Source organism: Mobula hypostoma, chromosome 12 (genome assembly GCF_963921235.1).
Source record: "Mobula hypostoma chromosome 12, sMobHyp1.1, whole genome shotgun sequence".
Classification (NCBI taxonomy): Eukaryota; Metazoa; Chordata; class Chondrichthyes; order Myliobatiformes; family Myliobatidae; genus Mobula; species Mobula hypostoma.
Window position 1 is genome coordinate 38,841,954 of NC_086108.1, and position 24,020 is coordinate 38,865,973.

General features: G+C 42.8%; 1 protein-coding gene across 1 annotated transcript in view; it reads left to right on the top strand.

Annotated features, from left to right (window-relative positions):
- Positions 1 to 24,020, top strand: part of crb1 (crumbs cell polarity complex component 1) — a 167,253-nt gene that overhangs the window by 29,255 nt on the left and 113,978 nt on the right. Inside the window, exons 2-3 of the mRNA XM_063063861.1 lie at positions 4,374 to 4,958; positions 22,801 to 22,996. Coding sequence (XP_062919931.1) covers positions 4,374 to 4,958; positions 22,801 to 22,996 — 781 coding nt within the window. The remainder of the gene's footprint in view (positions 1 to 4,373; positions 4,959 to 22,800; positions 22,997 to 24,020) is intronic.

The following is a 24,020-nucleotide window of genomic DNA, read 5'->3' on the forward strand; positions in this document are numbered from 1 at the left end:
CTGATAGTCTTCCTTGCTGTTCACTGCACCCTCAATCTTGGTGACATCCGCAAATTTGCTGATCCAGTTAACTACATTATCATCCAAATCACTGGTACAGATAACAAACAACAATGGACACAGCACCATTTCCTGTGGCACTCCACCAGTCACAGGCCTTCAGTCAGAGAGGCAACCATCTACTACTACTTTCTGGCTTCCCTCACAAAATCAATGTCTAATCCAATTTACTATCTCATTCTGAATGCTGAGTGACTGAACCTTCTTAGCCAACCTCCCATGTGGGACTTTGTCAAATGCCTTGCTGAAGCTCATGTGGACAACATCCAGTACCTTGCCTTCATTAACTTTACTGGTAACTTCCTCAAAAAAAACTCTATAAGTTTGTTTGGACATGACCTACTGTGCACAAAGTCATGGTGACTATCCCTCAACAGACCCTGTATATCCAAATAGTCATATATCCTGTCCTTTAGAATACCTTCCAGTAATTTTCCCTCGACTGATGTCAGACTCACGGGCCTAAAATTTCCTGTTTTATTCTTAGAGCCTTTCTTCAAAAGCGGAAAAAAACTTTAGCTATCCTCTAATCCTCCAGTACCTCACCTGTCACTATAAGGATGATTTAAATATCTCTGCTAGGGCCCCTACAATTTCTGCACTTGCTCTTACAGGGTCAGAGGAAACATCCTGTCAGGCCCTGAAAATTTATCAACCGAATTTTTCTGAAGACCTCGAACATCTCCTCCTGTGTAATCTGTATAAGATCTATGACCTCGCTGCTGCTTTTCTTCACTTCTATAGACTCTGTCCGTCTCCTGAGTAAATACAGATGAAAAATAATCCATTTAAGATCTCCCCCCATTTCTTTTGGCTCCATGAATAGAATAGCATTCTGATCTTCTAGAGGACCAATTTTGTCTCTTGCAATCCCTTTGCTCCTAACATATCTGCAGAATCCCTGAGGATTCTCCTTCACCTTGTCTGCTAGGGAACCTCATGCCTTCTTTTAGTCCTCCTGATTTCTTTAGGTGTTCGCTTGTATTTCTTATACTCCGCAAATACCTTATTTGTTTGTATCTGCCTACACCTGTTACGCACCTCCTTTTATTTTCTTAACCAGGGCTTGACTACCTCTTGAAAACCATGCTACTCTAAAACCTGTTATCCTTGCCTTTTATTCTGACAGGCACATACAAGCTTTGTACTCTCAAAATTTCACTTTTGAAAGCCTCCTGCTTACCCAAGTATACCTTTGCTAGAAAACAACCTGTCCTAATCCGCACTTGGCGGATCCTTTCTGATATGATCAAAACTGGCCTTTCTCCGATTTAGAATCTCAATCTAAGGACCAGACCCATCTTTTTTCCATAATTACACTGAAACTCATTACATTATGATCACTAGGTGCAAAATGAACCCCTAGACAAACTTCTGTCAACTGCCCTGTTTCATTCCCAAAAAGGAGATCAAGTATTGCACATTTTCTCATTGGGACCTCTATGTCCAGATTAAGGAAACTTCCCTGAACACATTTGACAAACTCCATCCCATCTAGTCCTTTTACAGTATGGGAGTTGCAGTCTATATGTGGAAAGTTAAAATCACCTACTATCACAACCTTATGTTTCTTGCAACAGTCTGCAATCTCTCTACAAATTTGTTCCTCTAAATCCCACAGACTGTTGGGTGGCCTATAGTATCACCCCATTAACACCATCATGCCTTTCTTATTCCTCGGTTCCACCAATAAAGCCTCACTATACAAATTCTCCAGTCTGTCATGACTGAGCACTGCCATGACATTTTCCCAGACTAGTAACACCACCCTTCCCACTTTAATCCTTCCCGCTCTATCACATCTGAAACAATGGAACTCCAGAATACTGAGCTGCCAGTCTTGCCCCTGCTGCAACCAAGTCTCACTAATGGCTGTAACAGGTATCATAATTCCATGTGTTGATCCGTGCTCTAAGCTCACTTTCCTACAAAACCTCTTGCATTGAAGTATACACAACTCAGAACATTAGTTACACCATGTTCAACGTTTAAGTTCTTGACGTTGTCTAAGGTCTTAACGACATCTGTCTCCGCAACCACTCTACTATCTGTACTGGCAATGCGGTTATCACACCCCACCCCCTGCAACTCTAGTTTAAAGCCCCAGTGTGCAGTACTAGCAAACCTTCCCACTAGGGTATTAGTCCCCTCCAATTTAGATGCAAACCATTTCTTCTGTACAGGTCCCACCTTTGGTCACTGTCACCACATCATCTGTGTAAACATTCAAATTTGGCAAGAATAAATACCAGTTATGTTGTTGTCTCAGGCTAGCTGAACCTGGCACATTTTTAGGCTAGGAGTGAAGTAAATGCTTATTTTCATATTGACCTGTAAGAGAGGGCTGTCGTTAACCACAAGGCTGCCTTTGCAGGCAGGAGGGTGATGCTTACAAAGATATGATCCAGCATGCTGTACTTGAAGGGGATGGAGATTGTAGACACAGCTGATGCTGAGAATAAGCCTATCATCAAGTATCCTTTACCTCGCATTTTTATTTTCATATTCATTTCTTTGACATGAAAATATTGTACCATTGCAGCCAAAAGCTATAATCTCTTGCCATGTTGAGACATGCTTGATGAGGTGAGCTATTGAAAGAAAAGAAAACTATTCTCCACTTACAGTTGCTCAAGGAGCAGAGATGACAGAATTTAGCACTGCTGTGGCAATGACTAATACAGGCTCCTGAGCGCTCTTGTCCAAGTTAAACCTCAATGTTTTCTATGTTTGATTTCCTTTCAGTTTTGTTTACACAATTTGTTTTATTTTCTGCATATTGGGTGTTAGATGGTCTTTTTTAAATGGGTTCTATTGAGTTTCGTTTTTTTGTGGCTGCCTGTAAGGAGACAAATCTCAAGGCCATATATAGAATATATATAGTTTGATAATAAGTGTACTTCGAAGTTTGGTTTCTTCCCATATCTCATGGATGTGTTAATTGGTATTGTAATTGGCCATTCTAAATTTCACCTCATGTAGTAATATTTGTTAGGACTTGAGAAGGTAAGGAGGATAGAATGAAATAGGATGTGTGTTTGACAATCAGCGTGAACTGGGTGAGCCAAAGGACCCCTTTCTATGCTGCCTATCTCCACGAGCTGTTAACATCTGTGGTTGCGAGGTATTGTGATATTCTGCAGCTTTTGTGCATCCTAAAAGCTCTTCAAATAACACCAGAACATCTGTAGGACAAAGGGAATTATGGAAACTGCAGATATTGAGCGTCATGTATATGGTGTTTTGGGGTAGCAGCTAGTTCTGTACAGGAACAGATTTATCACTGGGATGTTGGCACACATGAAGTCTTCAGTTTAGAACACTCCCCAGACTGGGAATCCCTGCTGCACACAAGAATTGAAAGGCTCTTTTATGTCACAGGCTGCTTTCTAGCATTCTTTATTACTGTGTCGGTGCCCTGACTGATGCAAATGAGCACAGCGACAGAGACCTCTTGTGTTGACTGCAGACATGAAAGCTATTATGCAGCTGTTAACTTTACAGACTTAACCCAGGGCTGTCATTGTCCTGGAAGTGGTGCCAAAGCCTGGGCATGGTTTATAGGACCCCTACATGTTTCTGAATCAAATCTAAAAACAGCAGGCTCCTGAATTCACTGGAAAGATACCAATATCTGTATATGCGCAAAATCCTCCAAATTCACTGGAAGAATAAGCAGACTAATGTGAGCGTCCGTGCCCGGCCAACATGTCCTACATTGAGTCTCTAGTTACTCTCAGTCTGCTATGTTGGGCAGGCCAAGTCATTCCCATGCCTGACTCCAGACTCCCATAATGCACTACTCCTTTTTCTTCCTGACATGTGAGGAGATGAGCAGCTGAATAGAGGAAAGGATTCAAGGCTGTGCTCAAATCTTCCTTCATGAAGTGCAGCACCCTGCCTTGCCCCTGGCCCAAGACCTCCTTAAGTGGAGAGGGTCCTGTTGGGATGTTATTGAGAACCTCGAGGCCAAGCATCAGGGACACACAGGAGCCTTTCGGAAGGATTGCTTCACCTCAGTCACTCACCAAGCTCACCTATAGAAGAGTCTGCAGTTCCTGCATTAATCTCATCAGACATCTCAGAACCCATGAAACCAGAGTGGATGTAAATTGTCCTTGATTCTGAGGGCCTGCCTGAAAGACTAGTGTAGTACTGTATATGGACTAACTTAATCAAATGTTACTTCCTAAAAAAGTGCATACTTTTAAGTGAACTCCTTGCAATTTGAAATCAAAGGGCTTGCTTGCTTTCCTGTAACTTGTGATCATGTTTGACGACTAACTTGGTCTTTCTTTTGCTTGCTTCCTTAGGTTTATGTTTTGCTGCAATTCTTAACAAGTGCCTCTCCAGTCCTTGCAAAAACAATGCGACCTGCGAGGACCTTATTGATGACTATATTTGCCACTGTCCAATGATACCTGTGGCATTCACAGGAAAGAACTGTGAGGAACTGTTCGATGTTTGTACAGCATATCCCTGTCAACACAATGCAACATGCAAGAGCATTTTGGGTACCGCTGACTTCTCTTGTGATTGCCCTCCCGATCGTACTGGGACCAGCTGCGAAAGTTACATTAACAAGTGTGCCAGCGCTCCCTGCTTGAATGGTGCCATCTGTTTGCACAATGCCACTGGCTATAGCTGTGTTTGCCCTCCAGGTTACACTGGCACTGACTGTGGAACCAGTGTGAATGAATGTGCACCAAATCCATGTGAAAACGGAGCTGTGTGTAAGGACAAGCTTAATGGATTTTCCTGCTTCTGTGTGCCTGGCTACCAGGGCAAACTGTGTGAGATTGAAGTCAATGAGTGTGCTTCAGAACCCTGCAGAAATGAATCTACCTGCATGAATGGAATTGACAAGTACACCTGCATCTGCCCACCTGGCTTGACAGGTAAAAAGCACGTTCTGGGTTTGTCTGAGCATCACTTGATAAATCACCTACAAGGGACAAATAAACTCTTCCAACTGAGTATAGGTCAATTTTAATCAAAGTTTCGACGACAGACTCGGCCATCTTCATTGGGGATGGTGCCTAGCCACATATAGACAATGGTATAGTTACCCTCATTATCCATTCCACTGTCCTACCTTGTTTACAATTGAATTCCAGTTCTTTCTTAATCACCTTTGTTAAAATTAGTTTTCTCTAGTTTTAGTTCAATGACTCCCTTCACCAGGTGTTCACAAAAGCCACTGGCATGACACAGTAGTTTTGTGCCATCAAAGTCAATCCTATGGCCATTGCAAATGCAGTGATCTGCTACTGCCAATTTCTCTGGGTAACCCCAAACCGATACACAATTACAGCGTATATCGGCCAGAAGTACCCACAGCACGGAGCGCAAGAGGTGTATCTGTTAGGGTTACCCAGAGAAACAATTTCATCCAACGTCTTGCTTGCTGGCTTTTCAGGAGTTACTAAGTTGCATAAGAGCTTGTGCGTTTTAACACCAATTAAGCTCAGAAGAGTGGCGGCTTTCTTTACCTCATCCGCATTACAATGCAGTTCAACCCTCTTGGCATACGATTTCCAGTTCTCATTATTCATCAACTTTCCGGACTAAGAACACCATCACATCATTTTCACTTTAACTTATCTTGTTGTGCGTCTCTCACCATGTATCACACACTATTACACCCACATACCTTCGCCGAACTGATTCACTATTTCCTCTCACTGTCTCTCTCCGAGTTCTGTCCTCTCGTAACAGTCGGTGCATTTGGTATGTCCTTGCTCTTTCTCCACACTTCTGAAAACGTTAATCCATGTCCATGTTACAATATGTGGTTTGGACTGAAGGAAAAAAAAAAGTGGCTGAAGTCGCTTAGCACTTTCATGCAAGGGCATTTATAATGTGTGTCAAAAATCAAACTTACAAAAATTAGTGAAAAGAAAACAACCAATATTTACAGAAAGATTTCTACCGGAAAATACAATAAATAGCTCCATACTTTGTCCAGTGTGAACTTTGGCAGCTCTTTCTCTTCCCGCTACTGAAAGTGATCTGCACTTTTTTTAGACACCAGGATATACCACCTTTAATTACCTACAAAGTTAACGTAAGACTACACACAGATTAAAATACAATGCACCCCACAATGTAGTCGCAATCATATTACCAAATCAACAGAAGTATCTACCTTAAATGCAGTATACGAACAATACACACATTTACACATCCCCATTACTAAAGAAATTGATTATTTCATCGTGTATGGAGGGAAGGGCACCATGAAGCCAAACCCTTTAGGACCTATTATTGGAATATATTGGGGAAGACATTGAGTGTGCATACTCAAGTCAACCACAGCAGCATGACAAGGGAGTGGGTGGGTGTGAGTGTGCGTGTGTGCGCGGTTGTAAATGTAAGGAGTGTGTTTATCTAGCACTCGCTGTCACAGTCCAATTGCCTTTTTAGAGCTAATATTGAATCTCTTTCCATTATTCCATCAAGCGCTGCATTCCATATCAACTTTAGTGCAGTACCTTATGAAACCTCTATGCATTGTATCGACGCCCAGTCTGGAGGCTTGATATATTTAAAGCACAGTGGAAGATCAATTGTTAATGAAGATTACCATGTTTAGTCACTCAGATCATAGATATTCAAACTTTCTCTTATTTGGAACCTTGAGGATTTTTTAAAATTTAATTCTATTGGGACTGCAGGCAGGATCTGCCATTCTCTTCGTTATTTTAGGAATGTATCATCAGACGATAATAGCTAAAAAGCATTAAAAGGCAATACAAAACTTTGTGACATTCAAATGATGTCATTTAGCTAGAAAAGATGTAAAAAAGATTCATAAGCATGTTATCAGGACTGAAGGGTTTGAGGTACGAGGAGAGTCTGAATACGCTGGGGCATAGTTTCCTCAGTATAGAAGGCTGAGAGGTGATCTTGTAGACTAAACCAAGAGGCATAGGTAAGATGAATGGTTACTATCTTTTCCCACCTGGATAGGAGAGCCAGAAATTCGAGGGCATAGATTTAAGGTGAGAGGGAAATGATTTAAAGGAAAGCCGAGGGGTAATTTTATCTACACAGAGGCTGGTATGTATGTGGAATGAGTTGCCAGAGGAAAAGCTGGAGGTTGTCACAATTACAAAGTTTAAAAGACATTTGAATGGGTATAAGGATACAAAAGGTTTATGGCCAAGCAGAGGCAATTGAGACAAATGGGATTCCTGTTCGCAATTTGGTCAGCTTGGAAGTGTTATTTGAACAGATTTTAGGAATTAACTTTTTGTGTGCTGTATAACTCTGATTTCAAAAATAAAGAGTATTGGAAAGGAATTTACTGCTACATTTAGAATCACATGGTAATGCATGATGTTCCTCATCCCCATGGCACACCCCAGTAATTGTCTGTTGTCAGTGATTAATTCTGGTTGAAAGGAGCCTAGGGTAGAGTTTACGCCTTCATTCTTGTGACTCTATTTGTAACTAAGCCCATATTCATCATTTTCCATCAAGAATGCAGGATCCCTTCAGTTAACCTGGTATCTTACAATAAATACTTCAAAAAAAAAATGAGAGAAGAAAAGAGAATAATTTATTTATTCCAGTTACAAATTCACTAAGGTGCACATTTTTAACTCGGTCGAAGGCAGCATATAAATGCAGGTGGTCACAGAAAGCATACCATTTAGCAAATGGAATATTGATTCTGGAAGTTAATGCATGTGAACAAAACTCCAGCAACAGTACACCAAGGCTTGCCTATTATCATGAAATGAATTGCACATTTTAAGCGTTGACAAATTATACAAACTTCAAGGAGCAAAGATAATACAGCAGCTAAGGGCAAACCAGGTGTATGGGTTTCAAAGACTCAAAATGTAGCTGGTGTATAATGAATATGCTCATTTCAATGAAGCTAGAACTGATGAGGATGTTGCGTAAGCTAATATAATTAAAATAAAGCATATTTAGAGCTATGGCCATATTTGCATTTTATGTGTCACTGAATCTACATGGATAGGAAATTACCTCATACAAATTATATACAATTGTTGCTAATTTGGTGCATTAAGACAGAATTTTAAGTATCTTATATTTTCTTTGTTCAATGCTGCTATTTTTCTGGTAAGTACCAAGAGTGTCTGTCACCCTGGTCCCTGAGGCACAGTCATAATAATTTAGCTTACGTGAATGAGAATAAAAGAGAAAAAAACACCTCAAGGTTCTGAACAGGATCTTTACCGGGGACACAGAGCCACATATTTGGTCAGATAACCTCAATCTTGGTCAATGAAGTTAGACAAGAACCAAAGAGATATTCAGGTCGGGATTTGACATAGGACACAACACATAGAACAGTACAGCACAGAAACAGGCCCTTCAGCCCTCAATATCTGCATCCAACAAGATGCCAAATTAAAGGAGTTAAACTACATCCCTCCATTCCTAAATGTTTAAGTGTTTAACAGCCTCTTAAATGCTGTTGTCACATCTACCTCTACCAGTCCCTCCAACAGCTCATTCTGAGTATCTACCATTCTCTGTATGAAATAAAACCGTGTCCACATATCCTCTTTAACTTCCCTTCTCAACTTAAATCAAGGGTTCCTAACCTGGCGCTCACAGGCCCCTTGATTAATAGTAGGGGTCCAAAAGATTGTGAACCCCTGACTTAAATGTATGTCCTCTTGTACTTGACATTTCTACTCTGAGAATAACTATTTTGACTGACCACCTTGTCTATGTGTCTTATAATCTTAGAAACTTCTAGCAGGTACTCCAGAGAAAACAACTCATGTCTGACAAACTTCTCATTTTAGCTCATACCTTTTAATCCGGACAGCATCTAGCTAAAACTGATCTGCACTTTTCCAAAGTATCCACATCCTTCCTGGTCTCGGGCAACCAGATTTCACACAATGCTCCAAATGTTGCCCAGCAAAGTTCTATGTAGATCTTTGGGCTTGTGCTTCAGGATGGGGATGGGGTGTGTGGATTGAAGGCAGGGATATCAATGATGAAGAAATTAAATTCAGAGATGCCAAGGAGCTGGAACTAGAAAAGTGGATTCACTTCTGGAGAGTATTGAAATTTGGATGTTGGGTGAGATGAGTGTGCATTAGGCTCTGCAGCAATTTATGGGAAGTAATTATGACTTTGATTAATTATGTCAAATGGATGACAATAGTAACACTCAGTCGTACATCATATCCCAATCTAAGTTTCCATTTACTGCCTATTGTCACATTTCATTGAACATTGGATTGGAGCTCATTGGTCTAGTGACCCACCTGGAATCTCTATCCATGGTCGCTCACACAGCTGCACACATCCAGATATAGGGGCCAATTCCTGCAATTGTTTACTTCCTAGAGAAGAGCAGGGTGATTTCAGTCACATCAGAACCTCTGATTGTGCCGTGAGGAGATCAAGCTCCGGAAACATGCCGGAAAGCTTTGAAAATCATCAAAGCCCCAATGTCAGCATTCAGAGACATGTAAAAGGTATCAGCTGAAGGCAAAAGCTAAAATTAGCAGTTTTTTTTTAAATGTTGTTTAATAAGAATATTTATATTTTTCTAACAATCAGAAGCAGAATTAAAAGCAAGCCATTTCTCTGAAAACAAAATGAAACTTGGCTTCTGATAACCAAAATCCTCACTGCCCCCCTTTGAAATCAAGAGGATCTTGGATCTCAGGTGATTCTGAACTGCTGCAGGATCTGCATTAAGTATTGTAAAGCACTGGATTAATGTCGGGAAGGTAAAATGACAATTTAACTCAGTCTGAGCTTGTAGCGTGTGGAGTTCCTGTGCATGGTAAACCGTGTAGGTCTGTTAATGTCTAATGTTTGTTGATAGCAGCTGGGTTCTTTCTTAGTGTCAGGTGCCATTAACATGAAGATGCCAGTTATGACTAAATGTCTGTTGGTTATTTTGAGTGCAAGGTTGATGGATTCTTTTTTAGTGTCTGTCAAATTAGCTTGATTGATGTTTTTTTTTTGGATTTGGGCTTATTCTTTATATGCTCAAAGCATTGGTAGCAAGTGGATGAGGAGTGACCAGTACAATGTCTAATTGCTTTATGAGGGTATGCTGAACACTGTGTCGATGGACACAGGATGTTTTTTAAAAAAAGACAGGCTGTGTTGAGACAAAGGTTCAAAGAGTTTGTCTGTCTTTGTGTATCTCACTGTACTTGTGAAACTCATATTTATTGGGGTGCCCTTCCTGGTTTTGTTGGACTTCAACCACGAGCCAGAAACCATGATCGGTGCTTCTACCCGAGGGTCATTTCACAAGCGAGTCAGAATTCAGGTTTCCCCCAACAACCGCAACAATCAAGTGCTGACAAAGAATCGCGAGCCCTGAAATCTTTGTGACTTGCTACATAATATTTTGTGTGGTTTATTTCTGCTTTCTCTTTCGTGATAATAAATTGAGCTTGGGTTAGTTTGTTGTGCTTGTACGCTTACGTCACACTCCAGGAGTCACACTCACATCCCCATCTACATCAACGGAACTGTAGTGGAGCGTGTATCGAGCTTCAAATTCCTTGGTGTCCACATTTCCGAGGATCTCACCTGGTCCCTGAACTCCTACATCCTGATCAAAAAGGTGCAACAGCGCCTTTATTTCCTGCAGAACATCAAGAAAGCTCACCTCTGTCCCAGGATACTGATGGACTTTTATCGCTGTACCATTGAGAGCATACTCACCAACTGCATCTCAGTGTGGTATGGCAATTGTCCCGTATCGGACCGCAAAGCACTCCAGTGTGTGGTGAAAACTGCCCAGTGGATTATCGGCACCCAGTTGCCCACCATTGAGAACATCTACCATAAACGCTGCCTGAGCAGGGCGAAAAGCATTATCTGGGATGCATCTCACCCTAATCATGGACCTTTAACTCTCCTTCCATCCGGTAGGCGCTACAGGAGCCTCCGCTCCCGCACCAGCAGGCACAGGAAGAGCTTCTTCCCTGAGGCTGTGACACTGCTGAACCTCACATCACAGCGCTAAGCAGTATTACATCCGTATTGTACTGTCTCAGTACTTTTATATTTGTGTGCTGTAGCACTTTTTTTATTCGCAGTTATTTTGTAAATAACACTATTCTTTGCATTTCTGGTCAGATGCTAAATGCATTTCATTGGCTTTGTATCTGTACTCGGCACAATGACAATAAAGTTGAATCTAATCTAATTACTACTCCATATAATGGACATCCGAACTGTCTAGGTGCGATTAACCCGGCCTTTTGTGTAATCCTATGGTGCCATGAGCAGGGTCCATCCAGCAATATGTGGAGGTGGATAAGCAAGTCGAGCGATATCGTAACCAGGTCTCCGAATGGGTGGATAACTCGGAAGGTTTTGGATCTTTGGCTAATGACCTGGTCCTCCCAGATGTTGGGAGAATGCACTTGCTGAATTGGCTGACATAAGTTTCCGTATGTAGTATCACAATGCCTTAAGCATATAGACTTTCCCTCTAAGAGGGATATTTTATGACTGCATTGCGGCAGTGAGTTATTAAAACAACTGAATCCACTGAGGAAAATAAGCGACTGCAGCGTGAGTTGGCCTGTGAGTTCTCAGAACTCTATCTTAAGTGACGCGCCGCGGGCAGAGCAGGGGCGCGCTAAATGTTCTGAGCCTAAACAAATTGCTGTGGCTGATGGGGTTATCTGGGAGATTGGATGAGATGGAAATACTGTTATCGAGGCGTGTAAACGTTAAAGAAGGAACGCCGGAACGCTGATGAGCAAAATCAAACTTACTTCCCATAAGTTGTCCCTGGAAAAGCCCCATGGAAGCTATTTCATCCCTTTGTGGTATGGCAATACAATCTGCCATTTATAATAACAGTGACTTTAACGACCCTGAGGCTGCCCTTTTTCCCTCGGTATGTTCATCCGATTGATGGAAGGGGGACCGTCATGGTGGTGAGGCATCTTGCTGGCTCTGTTAGGGCAAGCTGAAATGTAGATTAGGAACGGGTGCAGGTTAAGGCTGCTTTTAAATCTCGGCAGCAGCAAGGGCAATCTGAGCAAATAATAAATGGAACTAGGAATGCCTCAAAACAACTTGATGACTGCGCCTCAGCAGTTTGTATCAGAGACCCTCTTCCCGATTTATAAGAAAGGGAATGTTTCTATTCCTGCTGAATGCAGGGCTGGATAAGGAAGAAAATGACGGTGTACCTTCCGGCATTCTTTGTGTGCTATACCGTGAGCACGTGATCCAGGTGGGTTGCATTCAATAACCGAAAGGGACTGGTCGCCCTTCTGGCCCCTACACAGGAATGTGATGTTAATCCCAAAAGAAGGATGTTTCCCAGTTACATCCGGACTTGGGACAACTGAACCCTGGATGGCAGCTTACTCAACCTGTCGTCTAGGGCTTTGGCTAGGGCGCTGGAACTGCCACTGTTGCTATGACAACTCCAAAGGGAGACACGAGGTGGTAGGTACCTATTACCCTTTGGTGGTCACAGGCGAGCGAGTGTAAATTCAGGGATATGGTGGATCGGTTAAGGATACTGTATGAACAAAGGTCCGTCTGCTGTTGGTGAGGGAACTCCTCGGTCTGTCCCCGTTCTCATCTCCCAGGTACCTGACAACATTTTAGGAATTGGTTGGTTAACAGGAACCTCTATCATGGCACCCTTTGGCAAATTTACTTTTGGTATTCGGAAGGTGACCATTCTGGTTGGAAAGGCAAGGAGCGAACCTGTCTTTATACCCTTGCCATTGCAAATAGTAGTTGCCAAGCAATATTATCTCCTGGGAGGAAATCGGTGAAACAGCCGAGTCCCTTTTAAACCTAGGGGTTCTTCCCATTATAATGGCCCTATTTGGCTATTTTGGAAACCTGATGGTTTATTGCATATAATCCTTGATTATTGTCAGTTAAATCAGTTTGCCCGTGAAATCAGTTCGCCCCTCTGCTGCTCACAGCTGTTTCAGCCACTATGACCCAGACGGAGACGGAGTTAAGAAGGCTCTAAACGGCGACTCCTTTGTTTGCATCTTCGGAATCAGCTCGACTTCCATCTTTAATATCTTTATTTTTCCCTTTCAGGGTTCTTTTGAAGTCCCTGACCTGAAGTTACACACTGACTTCGGTTCTTTGCAGGAATGGGATCCGTCCTCGGGGTTTCAGGACTGACCAAGGATGCCAAGGATTCGGCCTGAGAGTCCGGCTCGTATTTGGAAGCCTAAGATCTCAGGACTCTGGAGACAGGCGGATCGAGGGTCGGTGTCATGGCACAAGACCCGTGTGTCGTCGGGGAAGTTGTAAAATCTACTGCTGTGTGCCCAAAGACCTGAGATCTTTGTGATCTTCAGGCACAGAGGACTCGAAAAAAGCGACGTAACGGACTTCTAACATCATAAACCAGCAAGTTGTTTGTTATGTCTCCCCGCTCGTTGGGAAATGGAGACGTCTCCCTCTCCCTTATTAGGGAGAGAGAGAACCTGTGGTACGTCGAATGCTGGGTGAAACGCAAAGTCTTTGGGGTAACTGCAAGTCTGTGTCTTTGCTATTGCTTTGCTCACTCTTGACTGCTCGGTGGTGGTGCTGATGCTTTTTCTGCGGTGGAGGGAGGGGGATCGTTGCTCGCTGCTGCTTACGCGCAAGAGGGGGGAGCTGGGGTTGACTTTGGGGTTCTCACGTTTAACTGTCATTCATTCTTTGGGGCACTTCCCTGTTTTCGTGGAGGTTTGCGAAGTACAAACTGTAAAAGCATTTCAGGCTGTATATTGTATACATTTCTCTGACATTAAATTGCACCTTTGAACCTTTGATTAAGGACCTTTCTCGGAGACTGACGGTTATTGTGCTGTTACTGATTTGGCTAATGCCTTCTTCTCCATCCCTGTTGCTGAACAGTCCCAAGATCAGTTTGCATTCACATGGAATGGCCTTTAGTACACCTTTACACAGCTTCCCCAAGTATATGTTCATAGTCCTACTATTTGCCATAGTGTGGTGGCATGGGATATGTGTGAACGTGTCCTATTCCCCAGCATTAAAGTAGCTCACTGTATAGATGATCGTGGAAGTCCTCTGAGGAGGAGGTTTCTGAAGGCCTTAATACTTTGACTGAGCACATGCGATTGAGGAGATGAGAAATTAACCCCGATAAAATACAGGGCCCAGCTATGACTATGCATTTTCTGGGAATACAATGGATTAAGGGAGATAGGATAAGGTCAGAAATGAGTTCCTAGACATAGCACCCCCTATGGCAAAACAAGAAGCCCAATACTTTGTTTGCCTTTTGGGATACTGGCAGCGACACATACTCCGTTTGGCTATGCGCTTCCAACTGTGTGTGCTGTGACTAGAAAGAAGTTTACTTCCGTATGGGGCCTCAAGCAGCAATCAGCATTTGAAGCTGCAGGGGAGGCCATCACAGCAGCCTTACCCCGTGTCTTCATTGAGAGTGCTTACCATATGATCTGCAAGAAGATGTGGCTGTCTGGAGCCTCTGACAGAGGTATGGAGGAAAGAACATACCTCTCAGTTTCTGATCCCAGAAACTTTCTGATGCTGCCACCAGATACATTGCACTTCAGAAAAAAAAATTCTTGCCTCCTACTGGGCTTTGATAGAAACTGAAACAAAGATGGGAGATTCTCTCGTCCCTCTCAGCTCTGACCTTCCCTTTATGGGATGGGTCCTCTCTGACACCCTCATCCATAAGGTAGGGTGTGCAGAGCAGAGTTCGTTTCTCAAGTGGAAGTGGTATATTTCTGAATGAGCATCAAAGGGACTGGACAGAATTCATAAGATACATGAACTGGTTGCTGAGCCCCACGGGCAGCACCACCCGTGCCTGAAGCTGCCTTGGTCGATGCCCAGCCCGTTGGGTGGGGTGTTCCCTTTGATCTTCTGACTGCCGCTCAGCAGCAGCACACCTGGTTCAAAGATCCAACTTAATGTCAGAGAAATGTATACAATATACATCCTGAAATGCTTTTTCTTTGCAAACATCCACAAAAACGGAGGAGTGCCCCAAAGAATGAACGACAGTTAAACGTAAGAGCCACAAAGTCCCCCACCCCGAGCTCCCCTCCCTCTCATAAATAAGTGGCAACAAGCAACAATCCCTCCTCCTCCCAACAGCAAATAAAAGCATAAGCACCCACCACCAAGCACTCAAGCATGAGCAAAGCAATAGCAAAGACACAGACTTGCAGTTACCCCAAGGACTTCACATTTCACCCAGCATTTGACATACCACAGGCTCTCTCTCTCCCTAATAAGGGAGAAAGAGATGTCTCCATTTTCACAGCGATCGGGGAAATATAAAACACAACTCACTGGTTTACGATGTTGAAAGTCCGTTATGTCGCTTCTTCCGAGTTCTGTTCCCAAAGATCTCGGGTCTTTGGGCACACAGCAGTAGATTTTTCAACTCCCCCGATGATACACAGGTCTCCTGCCATGACACCGACCCTCTATCCACCTGTCTCCTGAGCTCCGAGATCTTAGGCTTCCAAATCCGAGCTGGCCTCTCAGGCCGAATCCTTGGCGTGCCGGACAATGGCCAGACCTGAAACCCTGAGAACGGGTCCCGCAAAGAACCGAAGTCTGCATGTAACTCCAGGTCAGGGTCTTCAAAAGAACCTCGAAAGGGAAAAATAAAGATATTAAAGATGGAAATAGAGTTGTTTCCAAAGATACAAGCAAAGGAGTTGCTGTTTAGCGCCATCTTAACTTGGGTGTTGGCGCATGGCCAAGTGGTTAAGGTGTTCATCGAAGTGATTTGAAGGTCGCTAGTTTGAGCCTTGGCTGAGGCAGCGTGTGTGTCCTTGAGCAAGGCACTTAACCATACATTGCTTTGTGACGATACCAGTGCCAAGCTGTATGGGTCCTAATGCCCTTCCCTTGGACAACATCGGTGGCGTGGAGAGGGGAGACTTGAAGCATAGGCAACTGCCGGTCTTCTATACAACCTTGCCCAGGCCTGCGCCCTGGAAACCTTCCAAGGCGCAAGTCCATGGTGTCATGAGACTAATGGATGCCTATAACTTTGCTTCACCGATGACTCTGCGACATGGAAGAATGGTCGTCGCTGTGGAAGTTTGCTGCTTTTCACCCTCTCACCCAGCCATTTCTGAAGAAGGAAGGCCCTGAGGGGTCGAGTCAATAGGCAGAGCTTGTAGCAGTGCAGACTGTCTTTATGTGTGAAACCGAAGACATCCATATTAATACTGAATCCTGAGCTGTTGCTCATGGACTTGCTGTCAGGTTGCCCCGGTGGAACCAACAGCCTTATACTATCATGGGGCATCTTTTATGGGTAGTGGAGTTGTGGAGGGACATTTGGAAGTGATCATCGCATGCTACCAGCAACACACACAAAATGCTGGAGGAAGTCAGCAGGCCAGGCAGCATCTATGGAAAAGAGTAGTCAATGTTTCGGGCCAAGACCCTTCATCAGGACTGGAGAAAGAAGACAGGAGTCAGAGCAAGAAGTTCGGGGGGGTTGGAGGAAGAACCACAAGGTGATAGGTGAAACGGGGGTGGGGGTGGGGGGGCAGTGAAGTAAAGAGCTGGGAAGTCGATTGGTGAAAGAGATACAGGCCTGGAGAAGGGGGATCTGATAGGAGAGGACAGAAGGCCATGGAAGAAAGGGAAGGGGGAAGAGCACCTGAGGGAGGTGATGGGAAGGTAACGTGAGAGAGAGAAGTGGGAATGGGGAATGATGGGAGGTGGGGGGTGGCCATGAGAAATCAATGTTCATGCCATCAGGTTGGAGGTTACCAAAATGGAATACCAGGAGTTGGGTGTTGCTCCTTCAGCCTGAGTGTGGCCTCATCAAGACAGTAGAGAAGGCCATAGACTGATATGTTGGAATGGGAATGGTAAGTGGAATTAAGTGGATGGCCAGTGGGAGATCCCACTTTTTCTGGTGGATGGAGTGTAGGTACTCAGTGAAATGGTCTCCAAATCTACGTTGGGTCTCACCAATATACAAGAGACCACAATGGGAGCACTGGATACAGTAGATGACCCCAACAGTCTCACAGGTGATGTGACACCTCAACGGGAAACACTGTTTGGGACCCTGAATGGTAGTGAGGGAGGAGGTGTAGGGGCAGGTGCAGCACTTGTTCAGCTTGCAAGGATAAGTGCCAGGAGGGAGATCATTCAGGAGGGACGAATGGACAAGGGAGTCCCATAGGGAGCAATCTCTGCAGAAAGCAGAAAGTGGGAGGAGGGAAAGATATGCTTGGTGGATGGCAGAAGTTACAGAGGATTATATGCTGGATGCAGAGGCTGGTGAGGATGAGGAACTCTATTCCTGGGGGAGTGGCTGGAGAATGGGGTGAGGGCAGACGTGCGCAAAATGGAAGTGATGTAGTTGAGGGGAGCATTGATGGTGGAGGAAGGGAAGCCCCTTTCTTTGAAAAAGGAGGACATCTCCTTAGTTCTAGAATGAAAAGCTTCATCCTGAGAGCAGATGCGACAGAGACGGAGGAACTGAGGGAAGAGGATGGCATTTTTACAAGTAACAGGGTGGGAAGGGGTATAGTTCATTTTAATACCACTTCCTATTCCCATTCTGACATGCCAGTCCATGGCCTCCTGTACTGTTGCAATGAGATCACACTCATGTTAGAGGAGCAACACCTTATACTCCGTCTGGGCAGCCTCCAACCTGATGGCATGAACATCGATTTCTCAACCTTCCACTAATGCACCCCCCTCACCGTTCCCCATTCCCATTTTCCTTGCCCATCACCTCCCTCTGGTGCTCCCCCCTTCCCTTTCTTTCTTCCATGGCCTTCTGTCCTATCAGATTCCCCTTTCTCCAGTCCTTTATCTCTTTCACCGGTTGACTTTCCAGCTCTTTACTTCACCCTTCCTCCCCTCCCAGTTTCACCTATCACCTACTACCTTGTATTTCTTCCTCCCCTCCCACCAGCTTTTTACTCTGACATCTCATCTGTTTTTCTCCAGTTCAGATGAAAGGTATCAGCCTGAAATGTCGACTGCACTCTTTTCCATAGATGCCACCTGGCTGCTGAATTCTTCCAGCATTTTATGTGCATTGCCTGTATAACCCAGATTAATTAAACCCAAAGATGTAATGTTAGAGGGTTCCACCTGCGGAGGGATTAAAACGAGGCTTACCGATTTTTTTAAAAAAGAGAATTTTGGAAAAAAAACACTCTGCAAGAGAGGTGTGGTTGATGCAGGCACAGATAAGGAGAGAAACGAAGCACCAGTTAGAAGCTGAAGACAGGAACTGTTAAGAGTGGAATTAGTAGTGAGTATCTTTACCCTACTAACTTGAAAACCTCAAGATGAAACCCCTGGGGGAGGAGACAATAGCGATAAATATTTATTGAAGCTATGGCTATAAAATGCAGCAGTTATAATGAGAGAGTATCGGCAGAGACGAGTGTCCAAAATCCCTACCATGTAGTTGGGAATTAGTTCTGCAAAATCATACCAACGGACTTGGTCAAGTTTTTGTACAAGTTTGTGAACTGACTTTCCATGGACGATGAACTATTTCATCCAACGAAACAAGATGGCGAGCCACCCACAATCGAGAAACCAGCGCAGGAACGAAATGTGTAATGACGCAAAGGATTTAATATGGTTTGATGTTTAAGTTTATTTTCATTAGAAGAATCCGAATTTGATTTTCTGGAAGAACTGATTATTTGTGCAAAGACTTTGATAAGTTACAGAATGAGATTTACTTTGTTTAAAAGTAGTGATGTCAGAGAACTATCGTGAAAGGAGTAAAACTGTGTCTTCATAAATTTTGAATTTGAATTTAAACTTGTAGCTATACTGCCTGGAACTGAAACTGAAGTTAACTAATACTTAAGAATAGGAATTATAGTTGGTTTCCTAACTAACTAGGGATAAGTAAAAAGGAAAGTTTAGTCTGTAAACTTTTAAATAGGGAGTAATACCAGATCTAATTAGGTAGAGAGATTAGAGTAATAAAGGAATCTCATTGATTCTAATTAAAAAGGAATCTGTTTTGGGTTGATATCTAAGACTTGGACCCTAAACAGAATGTTGGAATTTTGAATTGTTCTTGCTCACGTAAATATTTCGTACGTATTGTTCTTTTTCTTATAAACAAATCTTACCTCCAGAAGTGTGTGGTTTCTGTTCACTGTCTCCTTCCGATACCTAGAATCTTCTGATGGCCTACTAGCACCTAGTGTAATTTGATTTTCTCAAAGAGTGCGGTGACTAGTCACACACGATAAGACTGGTGCTACACAGGTGTTGTACTTGGATTTCCAGCATCTGTAGATCTCCTCTTGTTTGTGATTGCATGTTACCATTACAGCTTACCATGGCATCACCTAATTGAAAGATAATTTGCTGATGACAAGAATTAACATTCCTGACAAACTCGCTTGTGTTGGCACGGTGAAATTTAGCCCTCAGCCTCAAATACCAATATTGCCACTTGCTCGGTGGGCTCATGAGTCTTCTGGTCACTTGGGGGTACAAGGTACCTTGGAGTTGTCTAGGCAGCAGGGATTATTCCTTCTCACAGATATAACTCAGACAGCAGTGGGGAACAAATTAAGGACCAATAGCTTTTAAAATGACTCTTGGCTGCCATTCACCATGGGCTTGCTCCTGCTCAGACTTGGCAAGTGGATTAATTCGATCTCCTTCCTTTACAGAAGCGATACCAGTACCTGCTCACTATGGTGGACAGTTATCCTGTTCTTTTGATAGCAAACCCTACTTTAAAGCTAATCAGGATGGTACCCTTAGGGGATTAGAAACCTTATTTCTGTATACAGCGATACCCTCGAAATTCAATCCGACACTGGTTGGCACTTTTTGCATTCTAGGGTACAAGAGGGAACTGTCTCTAATGGTCTTCCATATCCCCTATTATCCTCAGGCCAGTGATCTGATTGAATGAATGAATGGCCTATCAAAACGTCAAATTCGTTTACTTACTTCTGTCCATACCTTATCTGGATGGTTACCTGTGCTTCGTATAACTTGAATAACTGCTGTTTGAAAGGAGGCACTCCCTTTTTGTGAGTAATAGAACAATCTTTCCCTTTTGTTTCCGATGGCACAACTGAACGTACTGATAAAGAGCCAAGTCAGTTCTGCAAGGAGAGGGGGTATAGTATGGGTGACATACCCCTCTTCCCCTCCAGTGGAGGGTGCGATTATAGCTGATGGATGGGTTATAGCCATACTGGGTGATGGTATGAGGACAGACCTGTCTTGTGTGTGTGGATAAAGGTAACTTGACAAATGAACACATTTATGTCTCGCCGGTTTTATTTGTAAAGGTTCCTGCCAGAATGTTGCTTCGTTTTGTTTTAATGCTTGTCTTGTGTTTTGTTGGATGATGGACTTCTGTTCAGACCTGTCAGACTACTGAGAACCTTGCGATCGGTGAAAATTATATTATTGTTTCGGGAAAAATGTACACTTGTGATATATACTAACTGGGACCTGTAAGAGTGAGGGAATGTTGTAAACCTAGAGAGACTGGCCTGATATGACTTTTCCTGTGAAACAAGGGAAGTGCCAAATTGATTGTAATTTGAGTTTTCATCACTGATCAGAATGTGGTGTTTATAAATCCTACTTGTTCTGTTCAAATTGCCCCTTAGGGACAAGGGCATACATTTTAATGTTGAGATTAATCATTGGATATGTATAATTTTTCATATTTTAATAATCATTAGAATATTAGTTTTAATCATCCAAGGGATGGTAATATGTATTCTTCATTTTAAGCAGAAGTGTTCTGTGTTTCTTTCACCTACCAGACATTTGAGGGGTAGATTGTGTAAAAGATCAGATGACTGTCTGGAGGGTAAATGACAACTTAATTCTTTCTGAACTTGCGGCATATAGAGTGTCTGTACAAGGTTAACAATGTAGGTCTGTTAATGTCTTATGTTTGTTAATAGCAGGTGGTCACTGAGAGTTGATGGATTCTTTCTTAGTGTCTGTTAAATTTGCTTGATGGATTCTTTTTTATGTAATATTAAATGTTCTTTTGTAAGTGAAAGGAATGTTATGTCCAAAATGTTGGGAGACCAATGGATGAGGAGTGACCATTACAATGTCTAATTGAGTGATGATGATATGCTGAATACAGTGTCGATGGACACAGGATGTGTATGAAAAAAGACAGGCTGTGTTGAAACAAAAAATTAAAAAGCTTGACTGTCTCTGTACATGTCTCTCTGTGCTTGTGAAATTTGTATTTATTGATGTGCTCTCCCTGGTTTCATTGGACTTGTCAATGGCCAGAAATTGCGATTGGTGCCTAGGATCCAGGGATGGTTTCATGAATGAGTCGGAATTTGAGTTCTGAACAGTCGCAATCAAGTGGTGACGAAGCAGCATGAGCCCTGAAATCTTTGCGGAAATCTTTTTGACTTGCTACATAGTATTTTGTGTAGTTTACATGTGCTTTCTATTTTATGATAAATTAGATTTAATTTACTTTGTTGTGCTTGTATGCTTATAATCACATCTTCTGGGCACTTGAAACTTGGATCTGATCAACTCAGCCCATTACAGGATTTGAGAGAGAAGTACCCCTTTGTAAATACTGGGGAATCTCTTAGCAAGGTTGAACTCTACATGGAATTCAGTAATGGAGTGAGCCAACATGTTTGGTCTTGTATATCTATCAGTAAAGCTTAGGCTTACTCGTTTCAAGTTCTAAAGTGAGATATGGCATGGGAACAGGCTGTTCAGCCCATTGAAACTGTATCAAACGTCAGCCATCCACTTCTGCTACTCCTGCGTAAATTCCATTTTTAATCATCTGGCATTCCCCAGATTCCATGATCCTACCACTTAGCTGCACACTGGAGACAATACTGTTTTTGGATGTGTGAAGATATTGGAACACTGGGAGGAGAACCACGCAGCCACAGGGAGAATGTCTGGGTTGTGAAAGGTTGAGATGAGGCTGCACTGTTGGGGATCAAATATTTGGATTTGTTAATTTATCAGTATAATGTTAAATGTTTTCATTGAAAATTAAATTGGTCAATGGATATATGTATACCTGATATCGTTTCCAAAACCAACAAGCAAAGAATGCCCTGATGCTTCCTATTACACTGGTGCCAAGTCAGACTGCTAGAGCCTTTGTTTTCAAAGGCACCACATTGGCATGGCATAAACAAAAAAAGACAGAAAATGCTGTAAAAAAAAACACAGCTGTTAAAGGAATCAATTAACACTCCAGACTGAAGATAGATATATCTGCTAGAAGATCTCATCCTGAAATGTCAACACCCTTTCATGTCAACAAGACTGACTTGTTGAGGTTTCCTAGCATTTTTCATGTTCCTTTCTGATTTGTAGCATCTGCACTTTTGAATTCTTAATTACCTTTGACACATTCAGGATAGTTGAAGATTCACTGCTGTCTATGGGCTTTAAAGCTTGCAGTTCTGTTTAAAAGTGTTAATATTAGCTAGCAAACTTTAGCCCCAGTTGTTGAAATTTCCATTGGAGGGAGTCACCGCTATAAGTCATCGTGTCTGCTTGATTGACAGAAGAATGACTTCCTCCTGCAGTTTTCCTTCCTTTCTCAGATAAACAGAAAACTGGTCTTCAGCAAAGTATGGGTTTCATATGGCAACTCTCAGGTAATCTGTTAACCTTGTAGCTTCCAAGTGTGGCATTATGCTAAACTAATTGCACAGAGGATGCTCAATTGATGATTCTTCCGCAATCTATGATATTATATATATTTGTGTTTTGTAGGAACTCATTGTGAACTTGAAATTAATGAATGCTTGTCACAGCCTTGTCTGAATGGGGCAACGTGTCAGGATCATTTTGCCAACTACACGTGCACATGTTCTCCAGGCTTCACAGGAAACGACTGTGAAGTGAACTTCGATGAATGTGCTAGTCACCCATGTCAGAATGGAGGAAAATGCATTGATGAAGCAAACGGGTAAGTTATAATGCTTGCGATGTCAACTGGATATTGGCCTATAGTTTGAGGGCAGCGGTGAACAGGATGATAACAGGGGTTCATCTTAGATGCTTATTACAACTGTCTGCCTTTCTTTAATAACTTGCTGTAATCAGAAAACCTTTATTAGAACCTTCCATGGGAAATGAGAATGGGTATTGTATGAACTGGGTCCCTAAATACGCATCTCCGCAAACCATCAGAACTACCACGGAACAACACGTGTAAACTGGAATAGTTGATTCTGTGCTACAGAATTCACTAGCCCAGCACCGCTGCCCACTCTACAGTTGGACTTTGACGCTGAACGTTCATGCTGTGTAGTGATAGAATATGACTGCTGCAGTTGCCCACAGTCACACTTGGGGAACTGTCCACCGAGATCATTCCAGGTTAGACCCAGTGAATGAACAGTAGCCTACTGACACTAATGGAACGGGATTACCTTTAGGGTCAATGGCAAGTATAAGGTGAGTAATGTTATTTTTCAATTAATTGCATTAATCATATTTTATCCTTTAGAAATATTTAGCTTCTAATTGTTTCATTTGAATTTTAATTCTTCAGTGAATGTTTGTTAACATGAGGATCCTTCATGTAACAAATCAAGTTCAACATAGAAACATAGAAATATAGAAAACCTACAGCAAATACAGGCCCTTTGGCCCACAAAGCTGTGTCAAACATGTCTTTACCTTAGAACTACCTAGGCTTACGCATAGCCCTCTATTTTCTAAGCTCCATGTATCCATCCAGGAGTCTCTTAAAAGACCTTATCATTTCCGCCTCCACCACCACCGGCAGCCCATTCCACGCACTCACCACTCTCTGCATAAAAAAAACTTACCCGTCATCTCCTCTGTACCTACTTCCAAGCACCTTAAAACTATGCTCTCTCGTGCCAACCATTTTGGCCCTGCGTAAAAGCCTCTGACAATCCACACGATCAATGCCTGTCATTATCTTGTAGATCTCTATCAGGTCACCTCTCATTCTCCGTCGC